The 24,972-nt window shown below is 44.4% G+C and overlaps 1 protein-coding gene across 1 annotated transcript in view; it reads left to right on the top strand.

Moving 5' to 3' along the window:
• LOC146870405 (coiled-coil alpha-helical rod protein 1-like) overlaps positions 1-24,972 on the top strand; it is a 281,563-nt gene that overhangs the window by 60,303 nt on the left and 196,288 nt on the right. The window contains 2 exon segments of the mRNA XM_085640888.1: positions 11,612-11,679; positions 12,462-12,732. Of these exon segments, the coding sequence (XP_085497014.1) occupies positions 11,628-11,679; positions 12,462-12,732 (323 nt within the window). The 5' untranslated portion in view covers positions 11,612-11,627.

Below are 24,972 nucleotides of genomic sequence, written 5' to 3'. Positions count from 1 at the left end.
ATGTAACATATACTCAGATTACGATGGTGCGAATATTGAGTAAAAGCTCGCTCTATCTCAGGATGGTCCCCTCCTTCCCGCATAAGATCATCTACAATTATCATATTCACACGGTCCTTGGGTAATAATTCATCGTCATTAAGGCTACTAGGTATCCCTTCTATAAATCGAATATGAGGGAACTGGTACGCTAGGTCCTTATAAAAATCTTGCCAGCAAGAATAAAGCCATATAATATTGTTAGGCATTTGGGATAAAACACTTGATGCATTTTCTAATAGTTTTTTTATAAAATAGCTTTTCCCACAATTGGAGGGCCCAGCTATAACGCAGGAAAAGGGGTGCTGCAATCTGGTATCCATGCTGTTAGACGTTCTCCGCAGTAATGCATCTTTAATAACCGTAAGGGATAGTTTTGTAGTCGGACATTAAGACCCTTTTATCGAACACTACTTTCAAAGTTTTATGCAAAGGCTGCGTCGTGATCTCCCATCTTTTTTTGGTCCTCACTATAGAAGGCTGATTTACAACAATTGTTCCGTCACAGGAATGATCGGTCTTTGCAGCATACTCGGTCACTAGATTCTTCAAACTGTCGAAATTTATTTTTAAGGTATTTTTAACATTTAGTGTTATACCTTTAACTTTCATACAGACTTTATTGTTAGACGTTTTGTAGCTGTACGTTTTGGGTCCAGTTGAAGCGAACTCGACGATGTGCTCATCAGGTTCTAGTTCGCTAGTTAAATCCCCCAAATAATCTCCTAGAGGAGGGTCCACGTCCCCTACTTTGCTTACAAATATAACAGAGTCTGTGTCATGATACAGGCACCTCTCCTGCAGCTTATCTAGCAACTTGTAAAGCTCCAGACGAGCATGTGCAGTTGTAAAACAGGCTATAAAAATGTTTATATTGTTAAATGTTGTGGGGTACTCTTTAGCATGTTTCCAACTCAGCATAGCAGTATCGTCATTAATAAACTCACAGCCGGAAACGTCATAATCGGGTGCAAAAAGGTAATTAAACAAGTCGTCAGGATCTGTGACGATGGTTGTGTTTGACAAGTTTGTGCGTTGCGCAAATTTTCCCCATAAGGAGTTAAGGCATAACTTTGCCAACTGACGCTTTGCGGGGTTGACTTCTATAAAATCAGGCCTCAGGTTAATACCCTCATGAGCATAGTACTCATCAATGTAGTGTTGTTTTGAGGCTTCATCACTGCACCATTCTGGAAAGCCCGATGCCTCCTGCTTGTCTCTGAGAAATAAATTAATATACTCGGAAAAAAGCTGGGTTGTTGTCCTTTCAAAGTGCCAAATCTCCAATATTTTACCCATCCGGTATCCTTTTTTTAGAGCCTCTTGAACCTCTATGCTGCACCAGGTACCCCGCAACATCCTCTGTGCTTCACTGTGTATGCATAAGGCGGCCTCCTTACTTTCAGCACAGGTTCGACAAAGGGGAAACATGAGCTTACCATCGACTCTGTAGGGTAACACTGGAAAGTAAAGACCCCGGGGCGGATAAATTTCACACTTAACTAATCCATAGTATGTGTCTAGAGATTTAAAGTCCCTGTATATAATCGTTGGGTGCCCTTCGGGGTACAACTTCACTTTATTGACAAAGGGATACAGGCTTGTGAAATCATAGTAGTGTATTTTCTCACCCGGCCCCACAGTTCGGTACAGTTGTATTGCATTTGTACGACCCCCGAATAAGGCGTGGCGCGGTTCCATCGGTTCAGGTAGCTGCTGACTTTTAAGAAAAGAACCTAGCTCCGCGTCTGATGCTAGCATGTCAGCCCACTCATGTTCCCAGAGGGTTCTCATAATGAAACCAGCATTTTCAACATATTGAGCTTTCATCAGTGTACGCCTATAAATATGCTCAAACTTGGTGCCCAGCAGTTTATTAAACTCATGGGGCTTGTAGCATCGGGGACACCCGTGGTAAAAACAACCGTTGTATTCAAAGGCTGTTGGCCTACCATTGATCACGGCGTACCCATCCAAGTAATAAGGCCCCACACGATATTCACCACCCTGTAAGGCGTGTTGAATGTAGATGTTTTCTTTGTTGGAGATGTACATGAGCCACTGTATGGAGGGTGTAGAATAGCGCTTTTGTTTACCGCTATAGAGGTCTGGGGGTATTAAAGCTATGCTATCTGGCTGTAAAAACATGTGCTTATAGATAGACATACACATGGAAGCCAACGTAATACTTTGAAAAGGATCAATGTACTCTATAGATTCGGTCTCCCGAGGTGTGTTTGGGTTAGTTACTTCCACTTGTTTAGTCATTTCTACAACTGTATCTCTGAAAAGATTACAAGCTTGGCGCAATATCATGACATCAGCCTGACAGTAGGCTTTTAACTCTGCTTGAAAATTAAAAGTTTTGTCACTGTTTTCAACATACCATTGTAAAAAGTTATTTTTCTCATCAGGCATCATATAATCTACTCCATAGCTGGGAGGCGGCGGCATAGGCCCCTCATAATTCTGATTAGCCCAAGTGTTAAAAAAATGGGGAAAATAACCTTTACACCCTGGAAACCCAAAAGCTTTTGGTAGCTTACTTAGCTTCATGGGTAGAAAATTTAAGGTATCTATAAAGCGTATTTGTAAGGTTACAGCCATTACCAGCATTAACTTTGAGCCTTGGGTGATAAGTTTTACAGGCATCTTTTCACTAATCATCTTTTGTAAAATAAAAAATGAGTCATACCCCTTTGAGTTATGAGCCATCATGGTATACCCCTTATATTGGGGCTGTATGAAGGTGTCTAGGAAATCACTCACACATGAACGGCCTTCAAACTCCCAGTTCTCATTCGAAGTTAGATGATGAGCGTAAATATAATTGGGCTCGTGTACAGATGTTTCCTGGGTGCACTCTATATCAAAAATGATATAATCTTCAGTTTTAGGGGGCTGTTGGCCCCTACGCATGTAGCACATGTGTGCTCCAGCCTCTTGAAAAGACACCTTACAGCGGGGGCACTTCATGCCCCGGCATCTGTGACCAGCTGCGACATAATGCCCGCAGAGCGCACAGTCTGTTTTAAGGCTGCAGCGTACAACCTGGCTATGTATGCGCAGGCATTTTTGTGAGCGGCAGAATAGATTACATATGCTGCAGCGCACCTTGGGCTCGGCAACGACTTCGCATCCAGCCGTCTGACACATTTTACAATGCATTGCACAGTCATGCCTTATTTGATTGCTGTAAATGTGATCGCAGTGCGGGCACACATACCTAGCTCCTAAAAATCCTTTTAAATTCAGGATACCGTAAAAATGCTTTTCATGGTGAAGAACGTAAAGGGTCTTGTTTTTTAGAGGATGCCCCGTAGTGAAGTACCGCCAGGAGCCGTTGTGGTACAGAATTTTCACAGTGACGTTAAAATAGTTCTCAAAAAGCCCAAGGTCTCCAAAACCAACAGGGTGATTTGTGGGTATTTTAAGTACTGTGTGGGCTGCCTTAGCTCTAGACAAGATAACCTCATCGGCGGTGTTACGGGGCGCCAATAGCCCTGCTATGCTAGCTGCCAGGCATGTATTAGATGCGGGGGTGTTAAAATCCAGCAGCCATTGTTGTTTTTTTCCTATGATTTTACTGTACAGAATAGTCTTTAAAGGTCTACAACCACCACCCCCGCGACCTCGAACAACTAAAGCTACTATTCTAAAGGTCCCGTGAGCCATTATCTCGTTCTTACTCTGCAATAGACTAGAGAGGTTTTCTAAAAAGTCTACAGCATCAAAGACATCGCGGGGTGTTCTTCTTGTGAATAAAGGACTATCGAGACCCTGTCCTTGGAACCGCAGCTGAAAAAAATCATTGGGGCCCACATCTTGTAGCAGTAGTTCGAGGAGTGCCTGTATTGCCTGATGAATAGCTAGAACGCCTTGATCCGCTGAGTTTATACGGTCGAGGTTGACAAATCTAAACTCCTCGTAATGTTCTACGGCGTTAAATTTTTCTACAGGGCGCGTGTACCTTCTGACGCTCTCTAAAAACACTGTCTCTGAGTCTTCAGCTGGTTGGCTGGGGCTACGGGGAGAACCCGCGGGGGCGGGCTCCTGATATGTCTGTCTTTGGGCCTGCGTAACCAGTTTTTTATACCGCCTTCTGGCATGCATGCGTGCTTTCTTTAAGGTAGTTATTAAGCGGCGATTAAACCGCGATCCATTAAGCCATTTCCGGCAGTTATCACTCCGTGTGTCTTTAGGTATCCTACCGCGTCCTGATTGAACCGGAAATCTTGAAGCCGCGCATGTTGTACAGTTATCAACCGCCGTTACAGGCTGTCCCAGCTCCCTTATCGCCACTTCGGCTGTACGTGGTCTACAGCCGGGTGTTGTTTCAGGCTCAATAGGGTTGCTTTTACACCTTATTATCAGGGCCTCCTTGGTGGTTAAACCTACACTGACCTTTTCTAACGCCTTTGTGTTCTTAAAGGCCGACAATGTACGCCGAGCCTTATTAAGTATCTTACGAATTGTTTTTCTATATTTTGATATATATGTAGCTTTATTCATAAGTCCAGAATTAGGAATTTTTAGGGGGACCTGGGGGCCTAGTCATAAGGGTATGAGCATTAGGCCGCTAGTTGTTAAATCACAGGCTGATACCACACAGCTTTTACACCTTTTCACCTCCTGATTTATTTCAGCCAACACACTATTTAAAGGTCGGTTCGTGTTTTTTCCCTTCCCATGTTTTAAGATTATAGAGTTCACCCTAGCTTTTACTAGCTTGATAGCCTGTTGCATTTCTTTGATATTGGCCAGCAAAACAGTTTTAGGAACTATTTCGGAGTTGTGGTCATTGGAGGGTGGGTCTGTTAATGTAAGGTTTATATTACTGTGGGTACTCGTTAGGGTTACCCCCTGATCAGTATTAATAGTTCTATGGCTGTTATAGGCTCTGCTAGGTGTTAAAGAGGGGTACCACTGTGAGCACATCTGTGCATTAGTCCCGACGACCTGTGTTAGCGAGCCGCTGGGTTTTTCAATATTATTCTCGAGCGGGTCTACAGAAACAGGCTCCCAATGCGAACAACCGGGTGCTGATGCCTCGGGCTAGGTGCTAATTCGTAATACAACTTTTCAACCCCGTTCAAAGCTGAACGATAATTATGGTCTGAAGAGGGGGATGACAGTATTATTACACTTGAGGCGGGACTAGTAGGTTCATAGGCCCCCTCGGGTGTAGAAGGCTGCACTTGTTGAGCTAAATTTAAATGCTGATCATAATAATCCAAGGCCTCAGAGGCGTGAGCAGAGAGGGGGCTGGGGGGCGTGACTCTGTATTCCGCATAGCTTACATTAGAAAGACTGTTGTGCGCTTCTGTTGGTGTTATTTCAGAACTATCTGTTAACCCTGCCAGCTCCTGAAGAAGCTTTATGCATCTTGCATACAATTCCGGCGTTGCCTCATTACTTTCAACAGCCTCCCCACCGAGCCCTGGTTCATTATCTGGTGGGGGACTCCCAAAACCTTGGAGATCTAAGGATAAATGACCTAAGTCTTTGTTTGTTGCAGGTTTCTTGATGCGTTTAGCGCTCACTCCTCTAACTTTCTGTTTATTATCCGTACTAAGGGGCGTGGAGAGATCTCGGGAGGGGGTGTCTGTTGGTACCTGCCCCTCTACTAGAACTTTAGGCAACTGTGAAAAAAAGGGTGACTGAGGCCTTTCTGCTACATTTTTTTTTTTTAAAGGATGAATCTGCGTGGGGTTTTTGAATTTTGGGAGCAACTGGCAGATCCGTCTTTAACTTTTTTACACATGAAGGCTTTACTTTAGGTGCTTTAAAACCTCCAACCCTCTCTTTAACAGGCTTACAAAAAATCTTTTGCTGCATCTGCGCTGGCAAGTGTACGAACCCATTGTCTTTAACACCTTCGCCAATACCGTCCATCAGCGCATCCCCTCTCTCATCAGCTGCTGCCTTTGGTTCATTTTGCCCCACCTTCGTGATGTCCTTTAGATGGATTGACAATCGGCCCCCCATGAGCGACTCTTCTTTTCCCCCGTGCTCCTGTACCGGTTCTGCAGATGTAAACAAAAATATATATTAAAAACTAGAAAAGTATAAACTAGTGACAATGACCTACACTGCGCTTTCTTACAAGCAGTTGTGGTGAATACATGGTCAATCTACTTTACACAGGTATACGGGCGCAACCTACTTTTTAAAAAACGTAGTCCTCCCTTTGTTAAAAGCTCACCTGCTTGTTGCTTCTGTAGAACCCGCTTCTCAGTAGGCGATCCGCGTTTAAGCACAGGCGGTGTTTGTAGAGCTCTTTTCTTGGTGGCTGGCCGGCCTTTAAGTGGGGGTCCTGTTTGTCGGACGCATTTCTCCGGAGGCGGTCCCTTTTTAAGCGCCGGTGCTGTCCTTTTCACGGCTCTCCCTTTGACACTCTCTACGGAAGTGCCATTGTACGCATCGTCAGGAACTGTCATGAAAAAAAAAAAAAAAACATAAATAAATAAACATACACACAAACACACACACGCACGCACACACACACACACACACACACACCACTTTTTATTTTTATTTTATTTATTTATATATATATATATATTTTTTTTTTTTTGTTTTTTTTTTTTTATTTTTTTTTTTTTTTTACCTGTAATAGGCGCATTATAAGTATGCAGGTTCCCCAGCTCCCCTCTGTCCAGTTGCTGTTGTATCACGTCAGCGGCTAGTTGCATCTCCATGTCATAGTCTGAAAACAACCCATGCATAGAACACCCGGTAAGAAAGGGCCCCAAAACTTTTTTACTTATATTTCTAAAACGCTGGCTCTTATACACGCACCTTGTTCAAAATCCACAGCTTCAGCGTCCGATAGTGTTAGCTCCTGGAGATGCTGCGCATAGAAAACAAATAAATAAATAAATAACAAGCTAAAAATAATAACGCATAAATAATAAAAACAATATATATATATATATATTTACATATATATATGAAAGCCTGATATTAATTACAAATTTAGCCTGAATTACTGTGACCCCTACTACCCCATGGGTCATAAACATATGCTCCAATGCCGAACTAGCGCCTCTCCTAGCGATGCATGTATCGCAGCATTTTCAAGGGGCCAGAGGTGTGTGCTTATAAAACGGGGGGCTACCTCTTGTATTCTGTTTGCTCCTGATACTTGTACAATTGTCACTATTGCTTCATGTGGTATAACGTTTGATCGTGTAACATGCTCCCTTGTAATTTGTCTTCTCATGTATGGTTACTGTTCCCATTGTGAAGCGCTCTGACACCTTCGGGTAAAGTCAGAGCTAAATAAAAGCATTAAGTAAATTAAAACATAAATAAATAAATAAGCTGTGACACCATGTCGGATGCCCAGCGTGACCTTAATGGGGCGGGCGCACTGCTTAAGCGCTTCCGCCCCCATCGCAGCTATCTGATTACTGGGGCGGGGCTCAGGGCTGTTTTGAAACCAGTCTGAGGCTCGACGGCTCACACGCTTTTCAAGTCCCCAGAGCGTGCAGCAGGAGCACGCCGCCACCAGCCCCCCTGAGAGAGGTAGGCAGGCATTACGGAACTGAAGACGCCAACAACGCGTGCTGCGAGGCGGAGGCATCAGGAACAGCCTCCGTCGCTCCCCAGTCAGGTCACAACGAAGCCGACGGGGCCCAAGGCCGGCAGCGACCTGTTCACCAGCGCCATAACCACGGAGCATACAGTAGCCCCTTGAGGAGCCTCCGCTGCTCCTCAACAGGTCCGCATTTATTTATTTACTTTTTAAAAAAAAAATATAACAACGTAGGAGGCCCCAGATACGCGTGAAGGCATTGCTGGCGGTCGGATGTGCCCCTAAAACAGCTGTTGGTTGAGCTGCGACATCGCGGCCCCTGCTACCATTTTACAAATAGTTCGCAGGTGGTGGAGACTTATGGGACAGTCTCCGCAACTCTCCACAGTTCCGCAAATATTTTAAAAAATCACCCGTAGTGTCTTCCCCCATAGCCTTGAAGTCCAGGTTAAGGCGGCTATGGGGGCACCCTGTCAGCCCCATTAAGAGCCCCTCTTTAATCTACGCCGACATCAGGTACAATATTCACGATCGTCGTATTTATGGAAGACCACCCCAGCAACCCTCACCACATACCATGGAAACAGTCAGCATTTAAGGTACGTGTATAACGGACAATGTTTTATTTTCTCATTTTTTTCACCCTCCTGAAACTCCTAAGCCGCTGCCATAGTACTACAACAACATATAAGTGCATGCTTTTATAATTATTCCTGGTTTAGAGCTTTAACTAATGCCTGTAACACTTTATAAATTTTAAAAACAGCATTCATAGCTACTTACATCAAGTATAGAGTTTGTTTTATCTTCATGGTTGTTCCTGGGGTGTGCCATGTTAATCCTGCAGTCTTCTGCCCCACGCCTGTTCAACTGCGGATATGCTGGTATGTGCTCCAAAACACTTTTCAGAGTGTCAGTACGTGCTTAAGTTAGGGTCCTGCTTTATACCTGCTAAAATCTGATAATAGGCCCTGGGGGTCGTCCTTTAGACTGGCGGGAAACTTATGGAAAAAAGAGTTTACGTGCTATGCTTCAAATTTTTCCCTGCACCCACCCAATGTGTAAAAAGCGCGCCCTTTAAAAAGTCGTACTTTAACATCTGTTACACCCTGATAAATAGACACAGCGGATTCCCTCTAAGCAGGCGGGAATCTCATGAAGAAGAAGCTTGTGTGCCACATTTGAATTTTTTTTTCCTTTGCACCCTCCCAATGTGTAAAAGCGCGCCTTTTAAAAAAAATGTCATACTTTCACTGTTTCTCTCATGTATAGCCCGCCTAAAAGCACCATGTGTAAATTTCGCGCCACTCTTTTACAAGACTGTCCTGCTTATCAGCCCCTCCCAGCTGAGCCGGGTGTAGAAGCCTCTTCGTGTCTTTGCAGTCTTTTAAGGAGGTTTTAAATTAGCCCATGAAAATGTTACATCAGCCAACTTACATTTTAGTTTTGCCGCTCTTATGAAACTTTGGTACATCCAGATCTTTCTGGGCTACAACAGTAGTTTTTTCTACCCTGTTACATAACTATACTGTTTGCTCTGTCGGCTCTTATGTGAAACTCACTCCGTCCAACTCGCTCTTGGCTGCTACAGTATATTTCACCATTACAGACACCGGCGCTGGGGAATGTTACCATACCCCTGACGAGTGCTTTACAAGATTGCCCTGTTTATCAGCCCTGATACCCCACTCCCACTCAGAAAAGAGACCATAATGGCTTGACAAGCGTCTTATTTAATTATTTATTTTCATAACTAGTATCACTTTATATCAGAGACTTTAAGATTAGGCTGTGCACTGAGACCATAATGGCGTGACAAGCGTATTATTTAATTATTTATTTTCATAACTAGTATCACTTTATATCAGAGACTTTAAGATTAGGCTGTGCAATATGTTCAGCCCTCAACCTTACAGCCTAGGGTCATGGCAGTATGCATACCAGGTCTCTGGCTTGACTAGGCATTTTATTTACTTTCATAACTAGTATCACTTTACATCAGAGACTTTAAGATTAGGCTGTGCAAAATGTTAGGCTGTGCAAACTGTTCAGCCAGCAACCTTACAGCCTAGGGTCATGGCAGTGTGCATACCAGGTCTCTGGCTTGACTACGCATTTTATTTATTTATTTATTTTCATAATTACTGTCATTTTTACATCAGAGACTTTAAGATTAGGCTGTGCAAAATGTTAGGCTGTGCAAACTGTTCAGCCAGCAACCTTACAACCTAGGGCCATGGCAGTGTGCATACCAGGTCTCTGGCTTGACTAGACATTTTATTTATTTATTTATTTTCATAATTACTGTCATTTTTACATCAGAGACTTTTTTAAAAATAGGCGGCAAAATGACTGTACCTATCAAGCAACAGTCTAGCTTCCCGCCTCCTGTGGGGACAGTGGCATTCCCACCCTTGGCTGATTTTTATTTATTTTTATATTTTTATTCATTATTTTCTCATAATTACTGTCATTTTACATCAGAGACTTTTTAAAATTAGGCGGCAAAATGACTGCATCAGCAAACTAGCCCTTTAACTTCCCTCCTCCTGTGGGGACATTGGAAATCCAACCCTTGGGTGGGCGTGGCTACGCCCCCACACCCTGGTCTGCCAATTACGCGCCTGCATGCATTAGGCACGCCTCCTTGGGGGCTTGGCCTACCCCAAAAAAGACTCAGCACCACTCTGGGGCTCCCATTCCACAGATGAACATCGCCGCTGCTCAAACAACACAGACCTACAGCCGCTACCACCCGCTGAACATGCCCGGACATGCCCCTGATTGCCCGACCAACATGGCGCACACAAGTAAGTCTCTGCCCCTAAACATCCTTGTAGGCCCTGATGGGCGGCTTACAGCTACCCCCAACCATTCCCCTGACCAACCTTCTACGCCTATGACACACCTGCACCGCCGCCATTTCAAGGGTAGGGGGCGCACACATTACAACTGCCCCCTTCAGGGCCCGGACTTCCGGGGCCCGGACTTCCGGGGCCCGGACTTCCGGGGCCCGGGCTTCCGGGGCCCGGGCTTCCGGGGCCCAGACTTCCGGGGGCGGGGCGTCCGGGGCGGGGCTTCCGGGGGCGGGGCTTCTGGGGCGGGGCTTCCAGGGCGGGGCTTCCGGGGGCGGGACTTCCGGGGGCGGGACTTCCGGGGCGGGACTTCCGGCTCCTACGGGGGGGCGTTCCCACCTGTCAAAAAATGAATGGTGACGAAAGGTATCAGCGTATACTACTGATGTGGTTTTGTGGCACCCCTCTTATTTGATAGTGCCAGGTGTTTTCTCATCCCCTACTATTGAAAATTACGTTTATAAACAACAACATATGCAAAAAGAAGGGTCTTTGGTTCAAATAATGGACCTTTGTCACAGTTTTGTATTTTGTGTCGCTTTTTGGTATATTGTGGTTTAAAGAATTAAAAGGCCTTCAACAGGGTTCCGTTGCGAGCGGTCTGCTCTGCGCTTCCTCGAGGCTTGCATTGAGTAAGACACTGACTGTACTCATGTCGGCATATTATGTTTTCACTAAGTTAAGTCCTGTATTTCCTACAGGTCAGTAAATGCAGGTAAGCAAGAAGACGTCGAAGATGGAGAACAGAGGCGAGAACTGCGAGGGCTCAAAGAAAACTCAAAGTTTTAATGTTGTGGTCTCATTAGGAATGCGTGGTGTTCAAATTAGATACCAGATCCGGGGAATCTGTGCCCAGGGTTTACAGAGGAGCTAAAGTTCCAGCGCGGTGTGCAAATTATGTATGCAGTACTCACTCTTAAGCTTGTCATTCCTTTAATCAGTGTAGGCTCTACCTTGCTTCAGAGATGTGATTCCATCCCTCCCAGTTCTAAGAGCAACCCATCTCAAACGTTTACTTAAAAGAAAATGGTCATTAGTCACAAGAGCACGGGGATTAGGTGAATAACTCCTCATAGACCGAGATGGGACACATATACTATTGATTACTATCCAACACTCATGCTCGCAAGTGTGGAATACAAACATCCAAACGGTGTTGTTTTCTATGTCTTCTAAGGCCAAATCAGACAACGATGGATGAGCGAAGGAAAACTGAGGAGAAACTGGAACCTCCAAAGCCAGCAGGTAACACTTCTCAGTTAAAAATCTGCAGCTGAAATGTTATGTTAACAGTTATTTCTATAGCACTAATATACCGAAGTTTCACGGCCTTCAGAGGTGTGAGGTTGAACGATTTAGGTCACACCCATGGTACATAATAAGGTAAGCCGTCATTTCCACTTGTGATGCTATCCTGCAGTCTGATAGACTAGAGTGAAACCCCTTTCTGCATAGTGAGACTTCACTCAGTGAGAGAGTGAATATATATGGCAGATAAGATGAACCCCTGTTTTAATGGGTATTTAAAGTCAGAAGGTTTTTGGTGGATCTGGTATCTTTGAAGAGGGAGATTCAATGTATGATTAATTTTTCTGACTAAAAGGGTGTCTCGGGGAGAGCCCGTGCCTGAAGGGAGGCTTAGAGGGTGTCATTTGAAGGATCTGAGCTAAAGGAGGTCTCTTGTGGGTCTAATTAATGCCTTGAGATTTTGGCCTTTTACGCTTCCAAGGGGGTGTTACTGGGTAAATGGATGTTTTAAGGGAGCATATAGGGTTGCATTCGGTGGATCATGTTTAAGAGACATCTCTTTTGTGGGTCCGATATGTGGCAGGGGGTGTGGCTTTTGACCTTTCTGGAAGTAGATTTGTGGTGGGGATGATATCTTAAGGGTGGTCAGAGGTTGACTTTAAATTATTCTGTGCAGGTGTTGAGTGGTATTCTTGCTGGATAGATAATCTGTAGACTGTAGTCTCACTCTTGCTCTTTGGTCTACCTCACTTGTGTCTGTTTCTCTTTTGCTATTCTAGGTCAGCCCAGGTTGATGACCCCATCACACTTCGAGAACAGGCTGCCCCCAGTCCCAATGTCCTTCGTGCCAAGGACAGCTGTTCGTCCCCTGGTACAGATGCCCTTCCCTGCTGCCGCCATTGGCCCCAACCCTTGGGCCTCCATGGGTACGTCCGGCAGAGACTTGCAGGAGAGTATGTACGTGAAGGAGGTGCACAGAAGGACTGATGGGAGAGAGGGAGCACGCGGCCGTGGGTGTGCGGATCCTGAGGAGACTGATGCCAGAGCCAGGTACAGCACCTGACCTGAGAGAGGCCGGACGTCTAATCATTTCACTGCACTCCTCACACACTGCGGACTCCACGGACAAGCACAGCCTTTCCCACAGTGAGACCTACACACGCGTCTCATCATTCCCCTCCGTTCTGGCCCACAGCATGCCCTTCTAAACCATGCTGCAACACGCACACATCTCTCTGTCTCTCTTGCTCATTTGTCTTTTTTGCCGTTTATTTCCTGTCTTATTTCCTCCTATTCTTCCTTCTTTCCTTCACTCCTGATTTCCTTCATTCCCTTCTTGGAATGTATAGGTGAGCTAGTTAACATGTAAATACAACTGAGCTCCAAGGCACCAATAGGAGGCCGACTCTCTTAAGTACTACATAAATGGGGGGTCCTTAGACCAGCCTGTCCAGAAGCAAACCATCTACTGAGTATGCAGAGTACTCAACACTTCCACAACGCACGTGCCACATGCATTGTACATGGATTCTTAGGCTCAGAAAGTACTCATTCCCTATAACGTAAGCCATCAGCTTCCTCCCCACCTCACTGTGGGCACCACTTGCATACGTCCAGCCACTGAGCTTTGCATCGGCAGCTCTGGTACCAGTCCTCACTGGTCACTCTTCAGCATGTCTTGTGTCTCTCGCTGGTTGTAACCTCCACCCCTCTCTCACAGATGGTCTGAAGGTCTCAGGTCTGCGAGTGACACAAGGGATAGATACCCTGACAGGCCTTCTTGAGTCCGGTTATTGAGCAGAATCAGATAACCTCGGCAACAGTTGTACTACAGTTTGAAATCAGGGACCAGATGTACTAAACCACTGGCCACAAAGTGGAAACAAACGTTTTGTGAGCAGTTTTTAATTTTTCAATGTCACCGGTATACCTATAGATCTCTTCTCCGAATCTGCGGCCACAGGAGACTGCAGAACGATCTGCCTAGTGAATATTACTTTCGCTCTTTGCGACCCCTACGATTGGCGACAAACACGGAGAGGGGGGCGTGCAGGGAAGAGCAGACCATCACCCCTTTGTTTGTATTCCCAAGTGAGAAGCCTTGCTTTTTAATTCAGCCCATATTCTTTAAGGGGAACTAGTGCTGCTTGAAAAAACAGAAGTTTCCGTTGTGGGAAAACAACATGCAGGCTGTCACCATGATTCACACAGGGGAAGGTGCTGCTATGGCAGCCAGCGGGAGGCATCTGTGCCCTGGAGTGGGACTTCACCTGAGGTGCACTGAGAAGGATTTCAAGCACCCTGGTATTCTGTGCTGCTGGTGGATAAATATACATGAACGTGCCCCGTGGCAGTACCAGTGCATAGGAGATAGCCTTCAACCTGTGAGTTCAATTAAAACGTCTGTGTCCTGTAGAGCATCTGCTATAATGATTGTGAACCGGTGCAGTTATGCCCGCAGTGTCCCCCCTCCCTCTTGACGGGGTGAACCGGTGCAGTTATACCCGCAGTGTCCCCCTTGACAGGGGTGAACCATTGCAGTTAGGCCTGGCAGTGTCCCCCCTCCCCCTTGACAGGGGTGAATTGATCCAACGGGTTACTAACCTCAGGTACTCAACTACCATATCCTCACCTGGGCCCATAAACACACTCATTCACGTAGGCTAGTAGATACCACTCGGGGTCAATTTGTTATACTAATACCTGTAAGATGAATTCATCTTAACCATTTCTTACCAAACCTTTCCGACCGAATGTACTTTCCTCTGGTCAATGGATCTTTTAGTTAACTGTATAGGTAACATTTACGTAGAATATACCTTCTTTAAATAACCACAGACTCAGGAGAGTTTTACATGTTTATCTAGTTAATTCATGTGAGCCAAGAACCACAATACAGTTAGAACACCGTTTTCTCCAAGGAGAGGAAGGGAATAAAATGTAAATAGAATAATCGTTAAACAAAGTTATTACGATGACATAACCTGAATAGGGAGAAAACAGAGAGCAGTACAATGACATACTACACAGAATTATAGTTACCTAGAATGGTGTGAAAACCAACCCCTTGGCCAAAAAATTGGAATGGGTCCCCTGGGACAGATCAGGTGACAAAGGCTCAGGACAGGATTCAGGGACCGGATAGATGACCTCTTCTAGAGACGATGCCTGCGTCGCACCCCTCTCTGACACTATCTTCCTCCTCGATTCTTCCCCTTTCTTCTTCTATTGTGTGCCTCCTCGATTCTTCCACGATGTTCTTCTAATTAATTGGCTCAAAGTACTAAGTCTGGAAATGGATCTTCTTTAGTATTCTTTTAATTCTTGGACAGCATCTCGGTCTCTCAGCATTTTCCGTCTCGCTGTGTGTGTCTAACTAACTAAACTACCTCAATTATACCTTTCTAATGGCATGTACCACCCCTAAATGTTTCGAATTTATGAAACTTCTAACTCTGATTGGACAGGAAAAGGGGAGATGATCATCACACCATGATAAGTTTAATATTTTTCTTTAAGCTCATTGTTCTGTGTTCCCGCCCTTTAATTTACTTTCCCATGCTTTATTTCCCACCCGATTTCACATTTTTATCGATCAAAATTATACAATTTAATAACTTCTACATTCATCAGTCAGGAAAATGATTCTGTTCCCAGGACAAATAGAGGTCGTGGCCTTGGATGAGTTTCAAATTTATTCGTCATAGTCCCTGTCGGGTTACAATTACGCATGTGCAGAGGGCACGTGGGGTATGGACATCTGACATCCTTTGAGGCCCAAAATACGAACTAATAAAGAAGTCAGAAAGAGACACATTAAATTCAAATTAAAATGATTTCACTGTATACCACCTATCTCTACTCTAACCCCCTTTACTTATATAAATCTTTCGCATTAGCATTTTATCAAATTTTGTAGGGGTTAGTTTCAGCATAAGCATGCGCATTAACATGTGAGTTCCAAGCGTCCATTTTGAAAGCGATTACGCAGCTGCAAATATTTCCCTCCAAAGCATAGGTACGTCATTACTACGTAGATGTAGTTGACGCATGCGCAGTAAAGATTCCCTCGTTAGCAGCCATTTTTAGTCTCTCTCGGGTTACTTGTTAGTACGACACATAGGCAAGCTTCCCCTAAGCTTAAATGTACGAATTTTTGATGGATTATTAGTATTTACAAACACAATTATTACGGTATTACTAGTTATTTGAGAAGATTGCATTCAAGCAAGTCTCTTTTCTACGAGTCCTTGCTCCATCAATCCCCTCTCTGATGGCATTTTACGCCATCACTAATTTCCCATCACCTAAATCAGATGCCAACTTTAGCACATCTCAATTCCCTCTTCAACTTTTTCATTTCCTTCCTTTTCATTTCTATACTGTAAACCCTTCATCCTTTGATATAGATTTCCTTTCATTTCTTCGAGTTGTATTTCTGCATACTTTCTTTTCTTTACATTTTCATTTACTTCATACCTTTTTCTTTTCTTACAACATTTGAACCATATCAATATTGCTAAGACCAATAGTGTTATTCCCAAAATTGGTAATATTATTTGACCTATTATGCTCTTACCTATGTTAGAAAACCAGCTCCCTATAGTAGTAATACTATTTGTTAATTTCTTCCATACACTGTCAACTTCCAGTGGTTTCAAATCTTCTTCCAATTTCGTAATATTCGTAATATATCCTCCAATTTCAACACTTTTGTCCGGTATGTAGGTCGAACAATGTTGCGCCTTCAGCATTTTACAGACTCGGCCCTCTTTTGCCAATAATATATCTAGAGCAAGTCGATTTTGCAAAACCATAGATCTAATTGCAACGACTTCTGTATTGATCATCAAAAATCCCCCAGCAGTGTCAGTAGATAACCGATCTACTACTGTAGATAGCGGACACATTTTTCGTGAATTCAGAATTACTCCCACTGAAGGTATCAATGCACTAAAAATATCCCCTACTATTTCATAAAAACAAGCTCTTTTTATACGTGTTAGTTCCTTTGCGTCTTCATTGCTTCCAGTGATTCTTTTCACATGGTACACCTTTGAGAATACTATTCCAAAATAGCAAATCCTGTTCCAATGATCAGGCAGCTTGAAATAGGCTGTATTTCCATACACGTAATAATCTCCAGGAAATACTGGATCTGTTCCACCTTTCAGTCCCCATCCCCCAATCACTAAGAAATTATGTTCATTCACTGGAACCAATAAATGCATTGTTATATTCAGTCTTTAATCTATGGAGGCAGATCTTCCCTTTCTTTTTGAAAGTCCAGGGACATAGCAGCATGAGTCTTGCCAGGTTTATAAATGTCATCTTTCTCAGCCCATTGAGGTATCTGAGGTTTCGGTTCAGAAGCCCTTCTTTGGAAGTCCTGTCTCCTCTGCTCAACTAAATTCAAAAATATCTTTTCTTCTTCGTGTAATTTACATGTTAAATTGTGCTTGTGTGCTTCAGCTATATCTATTGTTTTCATAGTTAGAAAATATTCTCCCATAAACTGTGTATCCTTAGTACTAAGAACTGGGTTCATGCTCTTTCGCAGGGGAACCTCGGAAAAAATCACATCTACATTAGAATAATAATATTGTAATTTTCCTGTTCTATAAAACAGATTTGCTATAATACTACAAGAAATACCATAGGTTAATGGAATATGGTGATCTGTTACACCTTCTGCCACTGATGCAGGTTGTTTCATGCACACATAACAATCACTAACTTCCGTAGTGTCCACGTATTGCACTAATAACTTTGTAAATATATTTAAAGCAGTGTCATTATTTGTCACAGTGTGATGTACATCTAACTCGTCTGGTGTTTCTAAATCTACTCTGTCTCCTTTAATCTTATACTCATCTGGTGCTTCTAATGCTACTCTATCTCTTTTAAAGTTAGCTACCCTTTCATGCGTATTTGTGTTATTCTTTTCTTTTGTAACCATCAAATAAGGAATGGCTACTGTTAGTACTAACCAAATTATAAGTACTAAAAATATACTACATATGCATATTCTACAGTTCTTTGTATACATTTTCGTTTTGGTTTTCCAGCAGCCCTATCATCAGCCATTTTGGGCTAAGAAGATTTCTCTTATTTACTTTTGAATTATTTGTGAAATTTAAAATTCTTGGGGAATTTTCACGTTGGTCTCACTTCTTTGACAATCTGTTCTGCATTTATTTCTTCATCACTTTCTTCATTTAAATCTAGATTCTCGAATTCTTCAAGAATTACATAAGTCCATTCAGGACCCTTGATCTTATTTTTAATTTTTTTCTAATTAATCCTCATTCTCCATCAACCTCGCTTCAATTCACACCGAGATGTCTGTACCCACACTCAGCAAGCTGAGGGACGTAGGCAATTGGAAGTGGATACCCGCCTACAGGTAACAGACCTACTTGGGGATCAATGAAGAACCAACTGAGATAACTCTTCCGCCAAGCTCCAAGAGCTAGATGACACTTGTTGTAAAACTGCCAGGGGAAAAACTGGAAGTGGCCGACTTAGCCCAAAGAGTATTAAGGTGGCATAATCCTAGGACTCGGAGGAAAAAAAACAAACCTCAGTCTATCAACTCTGAGCCCCATCTGAGTTGCAAGAGGTTCCAAAATGCTTTCTTCTTCTTACTGCCTGATATAGCAAGGTCTAGCTTAGAGACTCATTACAAATGGGAGCTATAGAGGGTATGTGCCAAGCCGCCCTCCACTCAATGTCAATATATCAAACAAGGCTAGGCACCAAAGAGGGGTATAAATTTTAGCTAAGGACCCAAAACTGCTTAGAGAGAAAACAATTTTTCTTCTGCTACTGGTATTCTTATCCAGAAAATGTTTAAGTCCAGCCGCCCTCAATTTATCAAACTACAAACAACAAACAGCCCTCCACTAACCATCACCTTCACAGAGAAAAATCCAAAGTATTTGAGCAAAAAAGAAAGTGAAACATGAGTGGGCCCCTCACGTACGCACCACCAGGGAGGCTACCAGCCGGTTCTCGCTAGTATGCCCACGTTTTCTCATCATCGGGTGCCCACTCATGGGAGATGGAAGTTAGAGTCCAGTGAAGAGAAAGAGGGAGCAGGTCGCAAGAGAAAGCTGTGTTCCTGTTCCCAGCAGAAAGAGAAAAGACAAAACCCGTGAATTGCAAGGAATGACTGTTCAAAGCAATCTTTAAAATTGAGTTGTAGACTCACGTCACAATCACCCTCTTTATTCAAGTCAGTGAGCCCACTCAAACTAAAAACACTTAATGTTGTTACCCGTTTCAAAGAAGGCCAACATGTTTCATTGCCACTTAACTTTGTTCTGGCAAATTCATCAGGGCAAGGGTTTCAAGGGTTTCAATCACCTCACTAGAAATGTAATTTTGAGGTTGCAGAAGGGCATGTAGAGGCGGAGGGCATTCGTACCTGCCTCCACTATGCCAAAGGGGGTTATATTGAATACTGTCCCCCAGGTTAAATGGCAACACTATTATTTGCTCATAAAACACCGCAACCGTAGGCTGACAGAGCCGTGTCTCGTCCCCGCTTCTGCAACCTCAAAATTACATTTCCAGTGAGGTGATTGAAACCCTTGAAACCCTTGCCCTGATGAATTTGCCAGAACAAAGTTAAGTGGCAATGAAACATGTTGGCCTTCTTTGAAACGGGTAACAACATTAAGTGTTTTTAGTTTGAGTGGGTTCACTGACTTGAATAAAGAGGGTGATTGTGACGTGAGTCTACAACTCAATTTTAAAGATTGCTTTGAACAGTCATTCCTTGCAATTCACGGGTTTTGTGTCTTTTCTCTTTCTGCTGGGAACAGGAACACAGCTTTCTCTTGCGACCTGCGACCTGCTCCCTCTTTCTCTTCACTGGACTCTAACTTCTATCTCCCATGAGTGGGCACCCGATGATGAGAAAACGTGGGCATACTAGCGAGAACCGGCTGGTAGCCTCCCTGGTGGTGCGTACGTGAGGGGCCCACTCATGTTTCACTTTCTTTTTTGCTCAAATACTTTGGATTTTTCTCTGTGAAGGTGATGGTTAGTGGAGGGCTGTTTGTTGTTTGTAGTTTGATAAATTGAGGGCGGCTGGACTTAAACATTTTCTGGATAAGAATACCAGTAGCAGAAGAAAAATTGTTTTCTCTCTAAGCAGTTTTGGGTCCTTAGCTAAAATTTATACCCCTCTTTGGTGCCTAGCCTTGTTTGATATATTGACTAGCTTAGAGACTGCCAAAACTGAAGACTGCCAATCTAGGAAAGAGGGGGGAGTTGATTATGTCCATCTTATGCAGTTTTGCCTCCTGGCTAGAAGGATAGCATAGAAAAGCAATTATCCAGCAGGGCCGGTAACTTTGTCTGCAGATCCAAATATTATTAAAGATAAGCCAATGTTGATAGGGCATCCCAAGGTACTTGCCAAAAAGTTTCCAACACTATCCCAAAAGGAAGCAAGGGCAGGGCATTCTTTAAACATGTGGATGTCAGAGGCAGAAACCTGCCCACATTTCTTGCTACTCACCGGTGGGCCTTTAACAATTTTTGACAGTTTATGTGGAGAAAAATAGGCCCTGTGGATAGTAAACAGGTGGTTCCTTTTTAACCAGACCGGTTTTACTACTTCCTTTAAGATCTTACAAGAATTCTGCCATAATTGATCGCAGTCCAGTGTAGGTAAGGAGCCACCCCACAATTCCTCAGCAAGATTGAATTCGCCACCCACCGCTTCGAGTATGGCCTGGTACCAAAAAGAGACTTCCTTCTTCCCAGGGGGCTTAGTGACAAGCTGGCATTCTAGGAAGCTACCACAGCCCACTGAGTTCTTACGATTTAGTTGTGAGTGTGATTGGGCCCAGCTTTCCAGCTGAAGGTATTTAAATCTAGAGAGGCCTGCTCCAACCTTGACCTCAAGTTGTTCCCATGAAACAAAGATACCCCCAGGGAGCAGGTCCACCCAGACTTCTAACCCAGCTTCTCTCAAAGGTATTGCCAGCCTGTCCCTCAGACACTCTGGAGCCCCCGGGGTGTCCAAGAGGGGAGCCAAGCTGGAAAAATAACCAAGCGCCACCGAGCCCCTCAATTTGGCCCAAATTTTGGCTGGGCCCTGGAGAACCTTCAACTTGACATTTTTAAAAAACTTTGGGTCGCCGAACTTGAACAGAAAACCCTCCTCCGGTAGTTTGGTGCCTCTAAGCATAGCCAGGAACATCCCACCCGCACCAGTGTTAACAGACATTCTCAAAAGCATACGTGAATATGAAAGTTGGAAAGCCCAGGCATAGAGCTGGAGATCTGGGAAAGCAAGGCCTCCCTTTTCTCTCCTCCGCCTCAGCTTTTTCCATGCGATCCTGGGAGATTTATACGCCCAGACAAATGAGTTGATATCCCTCTGCAACTAATCAATGGTAGATTTTTCAAAGTGAAGGGGGATACAATTAAAGAGGAAAGTCATTTTAGGGAATATTGACATCTTAATCAGGTTGACCCTGCCTATAATGGATAAAGGAAGTAGGGCCCAAGATTTCATTAGCCTCTGGCACTCCCTTGCCACCGTAGCTATGTTGGTCTCGGTGATCTTAGTGATGTCCTGAAGAACATTGATTCCCAAGTATCTCATTTTGGAACTGATCTGGTGCTGGTGCGGAGTCCCTCCAAGATTCCAAGTCATGATTTCAGTCTTCGAGGCATTGATTTCATAGCCTGAAACCAAGCCGAACTCCTGGGTGAGACTGATAACGGCTGGAAAAGCTGATTGCAAGTTAGCCGAAAGAACTAAGATATCCTCTGCATACAGGGCGACCTTTTTCTGCCACTCCCCATACTTAAAAGGCTGGATATTAGGGTAGTCTCTAAGCCGTTGAGCAAATGGCTCAAAATATAGATCAAAAAGGAGACGGGAGAGTGGGCAGCCCTGTCTGGTCCCCCTTGAGATCTTAAAGGGGTCAGTAATGTTGCCATTAACGAGAAGTTTGGCAGATGGATTCTGATAGATCAGCTGAACCATACGAGAGACATTTTCCCCTAGGTTAAATTTCTTCAAGACCTCCGACAGGTAGGTCCAATTCACTCTGTCGAAGGCCTTGGTGGCGTCTAAAGTCATGGCTGCTAATGGCAGGGAATATGAGGTAAGCCAGATCAATCGTGCCAATAAAGTCATAAGTGAGGTCAGAAAGCTGCCGGCCCCTGACAAAGCCCTTCTGATCTGAATGGAGGATGTCTCCCACCACGAGACCTAATCTTGCTGCCAATATTGAAGTGAAGATTTTATAGTCTGCATTCAAGAGTGATTGGGGCCTATATGACCCACAGCTTGATGGAGCTTTCCCTGGATTCAAAATCAGGATTATAGTAGCGTCATTCCACGAAGCTGGGAGCTTTAGGCCCTCCTCTAACACCTGATTAAAAAGTGACGTCAGGGTGGGAACGATCTTATTGCACAACATCTTATAGATCTTGGCTGGGAGCCCATCAGGGCCCTCTGCTTTCCTGTTCTTACAGCGTTGAATGGCTTCCCTGACCTCAGTATGAGTGAAAGCCTGGTCTAAGTATTGTTGCTGATAAGACTTCAGAGAGGGAAGAGGGATGCCTCCCAGCCAGCTCTGAGCACTAGAGCTATCCACCCTTTTATCTTCACAATAGATGTCCCGAAAATAGGTCTGGAAAGCATGACTGATTTCCCCATCTGAAGAAAAAGTATCATTGCCACTGATAATTTCCTTAATGTGATTCCTTGCCCGGTCTGATTTGGTCTTCCACGCAAGGAGCTTGCCTGCCCCTTCACCATACTCGAAGTGGGCTATTTTGCTTGCCTCCCATCTTCGAGTAAGCCTAGAGTGCAAGATGTTCTCTAACTGACCCTTCACACCATCCAACTTAACCTGACATTTTTGCTGGATTTCAGGGGAGGCTTGGCGAATTAGATCGGCCTCCTCAACCTTCAGCTTTTCTTCAATGGATGAGATCTCTTCTTTGTATCTTTTGTTTCTATAGCAAGAACTGCTGGTGATTTGGCCTCGCAAAAAAGCTTTTAGAGAGTCCCATACTTTTGTTATAGAAGTCGGCCCTGAGTTCGTTTTCAGAAACCATTCGGTTTCTAGTACTAGGAACAAGATCTCCTCTTCCTCCAAAAGTAAGGAGCAGTCAAACGACCATGTCCTAGAGGGGCTAGGTAATGGATATTCTAGACCCAACAGAATACCTGAATGGTCTGAAAGATGGTTAGCCAAGTAAGAGATTTTTTTGACTCTGCCTCTTAACGAATTACTTATCAAAACAGTCTATTCTAGACTGGTGCCGATATTTGAAATTTCGAAACGAGACACCTGGCTGCTGACCTGATCTTTCCCTCAAAATATCTGAGAAGGCGAATTGCTTCATTGCCCCTAGTAGAAATTCCCGAGATCTAGAAGGGACCATGGCTCTATTGTTTGGAGTCTTGTCTAATAAGGGGTTCAGGATGATAAAGTCCCCAGCTAGCATTATTGGTTCAGGAAAGTCCAACAAATGGGGAAAAAATAGTCTTGAGACAGGAGGGGCCATCTTGGTTGGGTCCATAATGGCCGACCAAGGTAAACAAAGTCCCCATTATCGTAGCTTTAACAATAGCCCATCTGCCAACTGGGTCAACTAGTTGCAGTAAAATGTGCGCCTTAGCTGATTTCTTAAATAGAATTAGAACCTCTCTGATATTTGCTGACTGACTAGTACAAACATACGAGCCCACCCAACTTTTATTTTTAAAGAGAGAGACTGTCTCTTCTTTGAGAAGGTGCGTTTCCTGAAGAACTATGACTTGCACGGATGAATCCTGTAGCTACTGTATGATGTTGTCTCTTCTCAGTCTAGTGCGCAGGCCCTTTATGTTCCAGGACAAGATCTGTATGGAACTCATAGTAGGACAGGCCAGAGACCAATCACTAAAAAGGGAATTTGAAATGACCCGCACCAGCACTTAAACCAACACAGTTCCAAAGCCATTACTCTTAAGAATGAGATAGATACAATCAAGAAAGGGAGAATGAGGAATTGTTTTACTCTGCTGCACCTACCCTCTACCCATGTACCCCCCCCCCCCCACCCCTGGAGACCCCTTACCCCAATTATCTGGACAGATGAAGTCCAGGCATATGCATCCCGGAGGTGCCTACCCCCACCACTTACGATAAAGTAAAGAAAAGAAAAAAATACAGAAAAAAATTTAACGGAGAGGATCTTTTCGACCCTGAGAAGCAGTCCGGACTAATTTAAAAGAGAAGGAAAACAGGTAAGTATACACTATTATCCCCCTTTTCTTTTCCTCAATTTTATCTTATGGTTTCCTCTTATTGTTCCCCTTCCACCTATAATCACCTATTATACTAACTCTTCAGCACAAAAGGAGAAAGAGAAGGCAGAACCCTCACTTAACAATAACGATGCTACCCCAGCCAAGCGATATCCCAAGTTAAGACGATCCCTTATGGTCCCCCTTTGCTAATGCTATCAAGCAGCTCATCCGCCTCCTGAACTGTTCTTAAGTTGTGCATTTTATTATTGTGCATCACTTTCAGGAAGGCCGGAAATTTTAGTTGGGCTACTGCGCCATGTTTTTTTTAAATCCTCCAACCTCCTCCCAAGCTCCCACTGCCTATCCAAAGTGGATCTCGAGAGTTCGGACCGGATCTCAAACGAAACCACATTTGGATGGGGTGGGGAACATGGCGCCTGCATGCTAGCAGTCGCTTGCTCCCGGAGCTCTCGCTCCAGCTCCAGCCACTGAACATACCTAATGAGCTAATGAGCTAATCAGCCGGCAGCCGGTAGACCTTTTCAGCGTGTGCCTCACTGCTTTCTTCACCTTCCTTTTTGCCGTCTTCTCCCCGGGTTATTTTGCTTCGTTCCCGCGGTGAGCGGTGGGCGTTGTCAGCGTTGCCGACTTTCGTGCAGCGACGAGGCGGGTCGACGCCTATCCGCGCCATCCCGCTGGTCTGAAGCCGCCCTGGAGCTCTGTAGGGGACGCAAGGCGGCCGCTCGAGGCCATCTCCGGGGGAACGACGGCAGAGGCAGCATCAGCGGCTTTTTTCGAGCTGCTGAGCAGAGGATCCAGCGAGAAGGTTGCGGTGAGATTGTGGAGGACTCTGCCGCTATATCAGAACCAGGTACCGGGGCAGGGACTGGGGGCACAGCTCTTCAAATAACGCAGCATTCTTTGGAGGTTTTGGCCCCCGAGGGTCAAGCTCTCCAGTCCCTCAAACCCCAGCAGGAAGCTTCTCTCCCCACTAAGAAAACGTCGCAGTCGGCTAC

Source organism: Triturus cristatus, chromosome 1_1 (genome assembly GCF_964204655.1).
Source record: "Triturus cristatus chromosome 1_1, aTriCri1.1, whole genome shotgun sequence".
Taxonomy (NCBI): Eukaryota; Metazoa; Chordata; class Amphibia; order Caudata; family Salamandridae; genus Triturus; species Triturus cristatus.
Note: the sequence above shows the minus strand (reverse complement) of the source record. Positions and strands in the feature narration are given on the sequence as shown.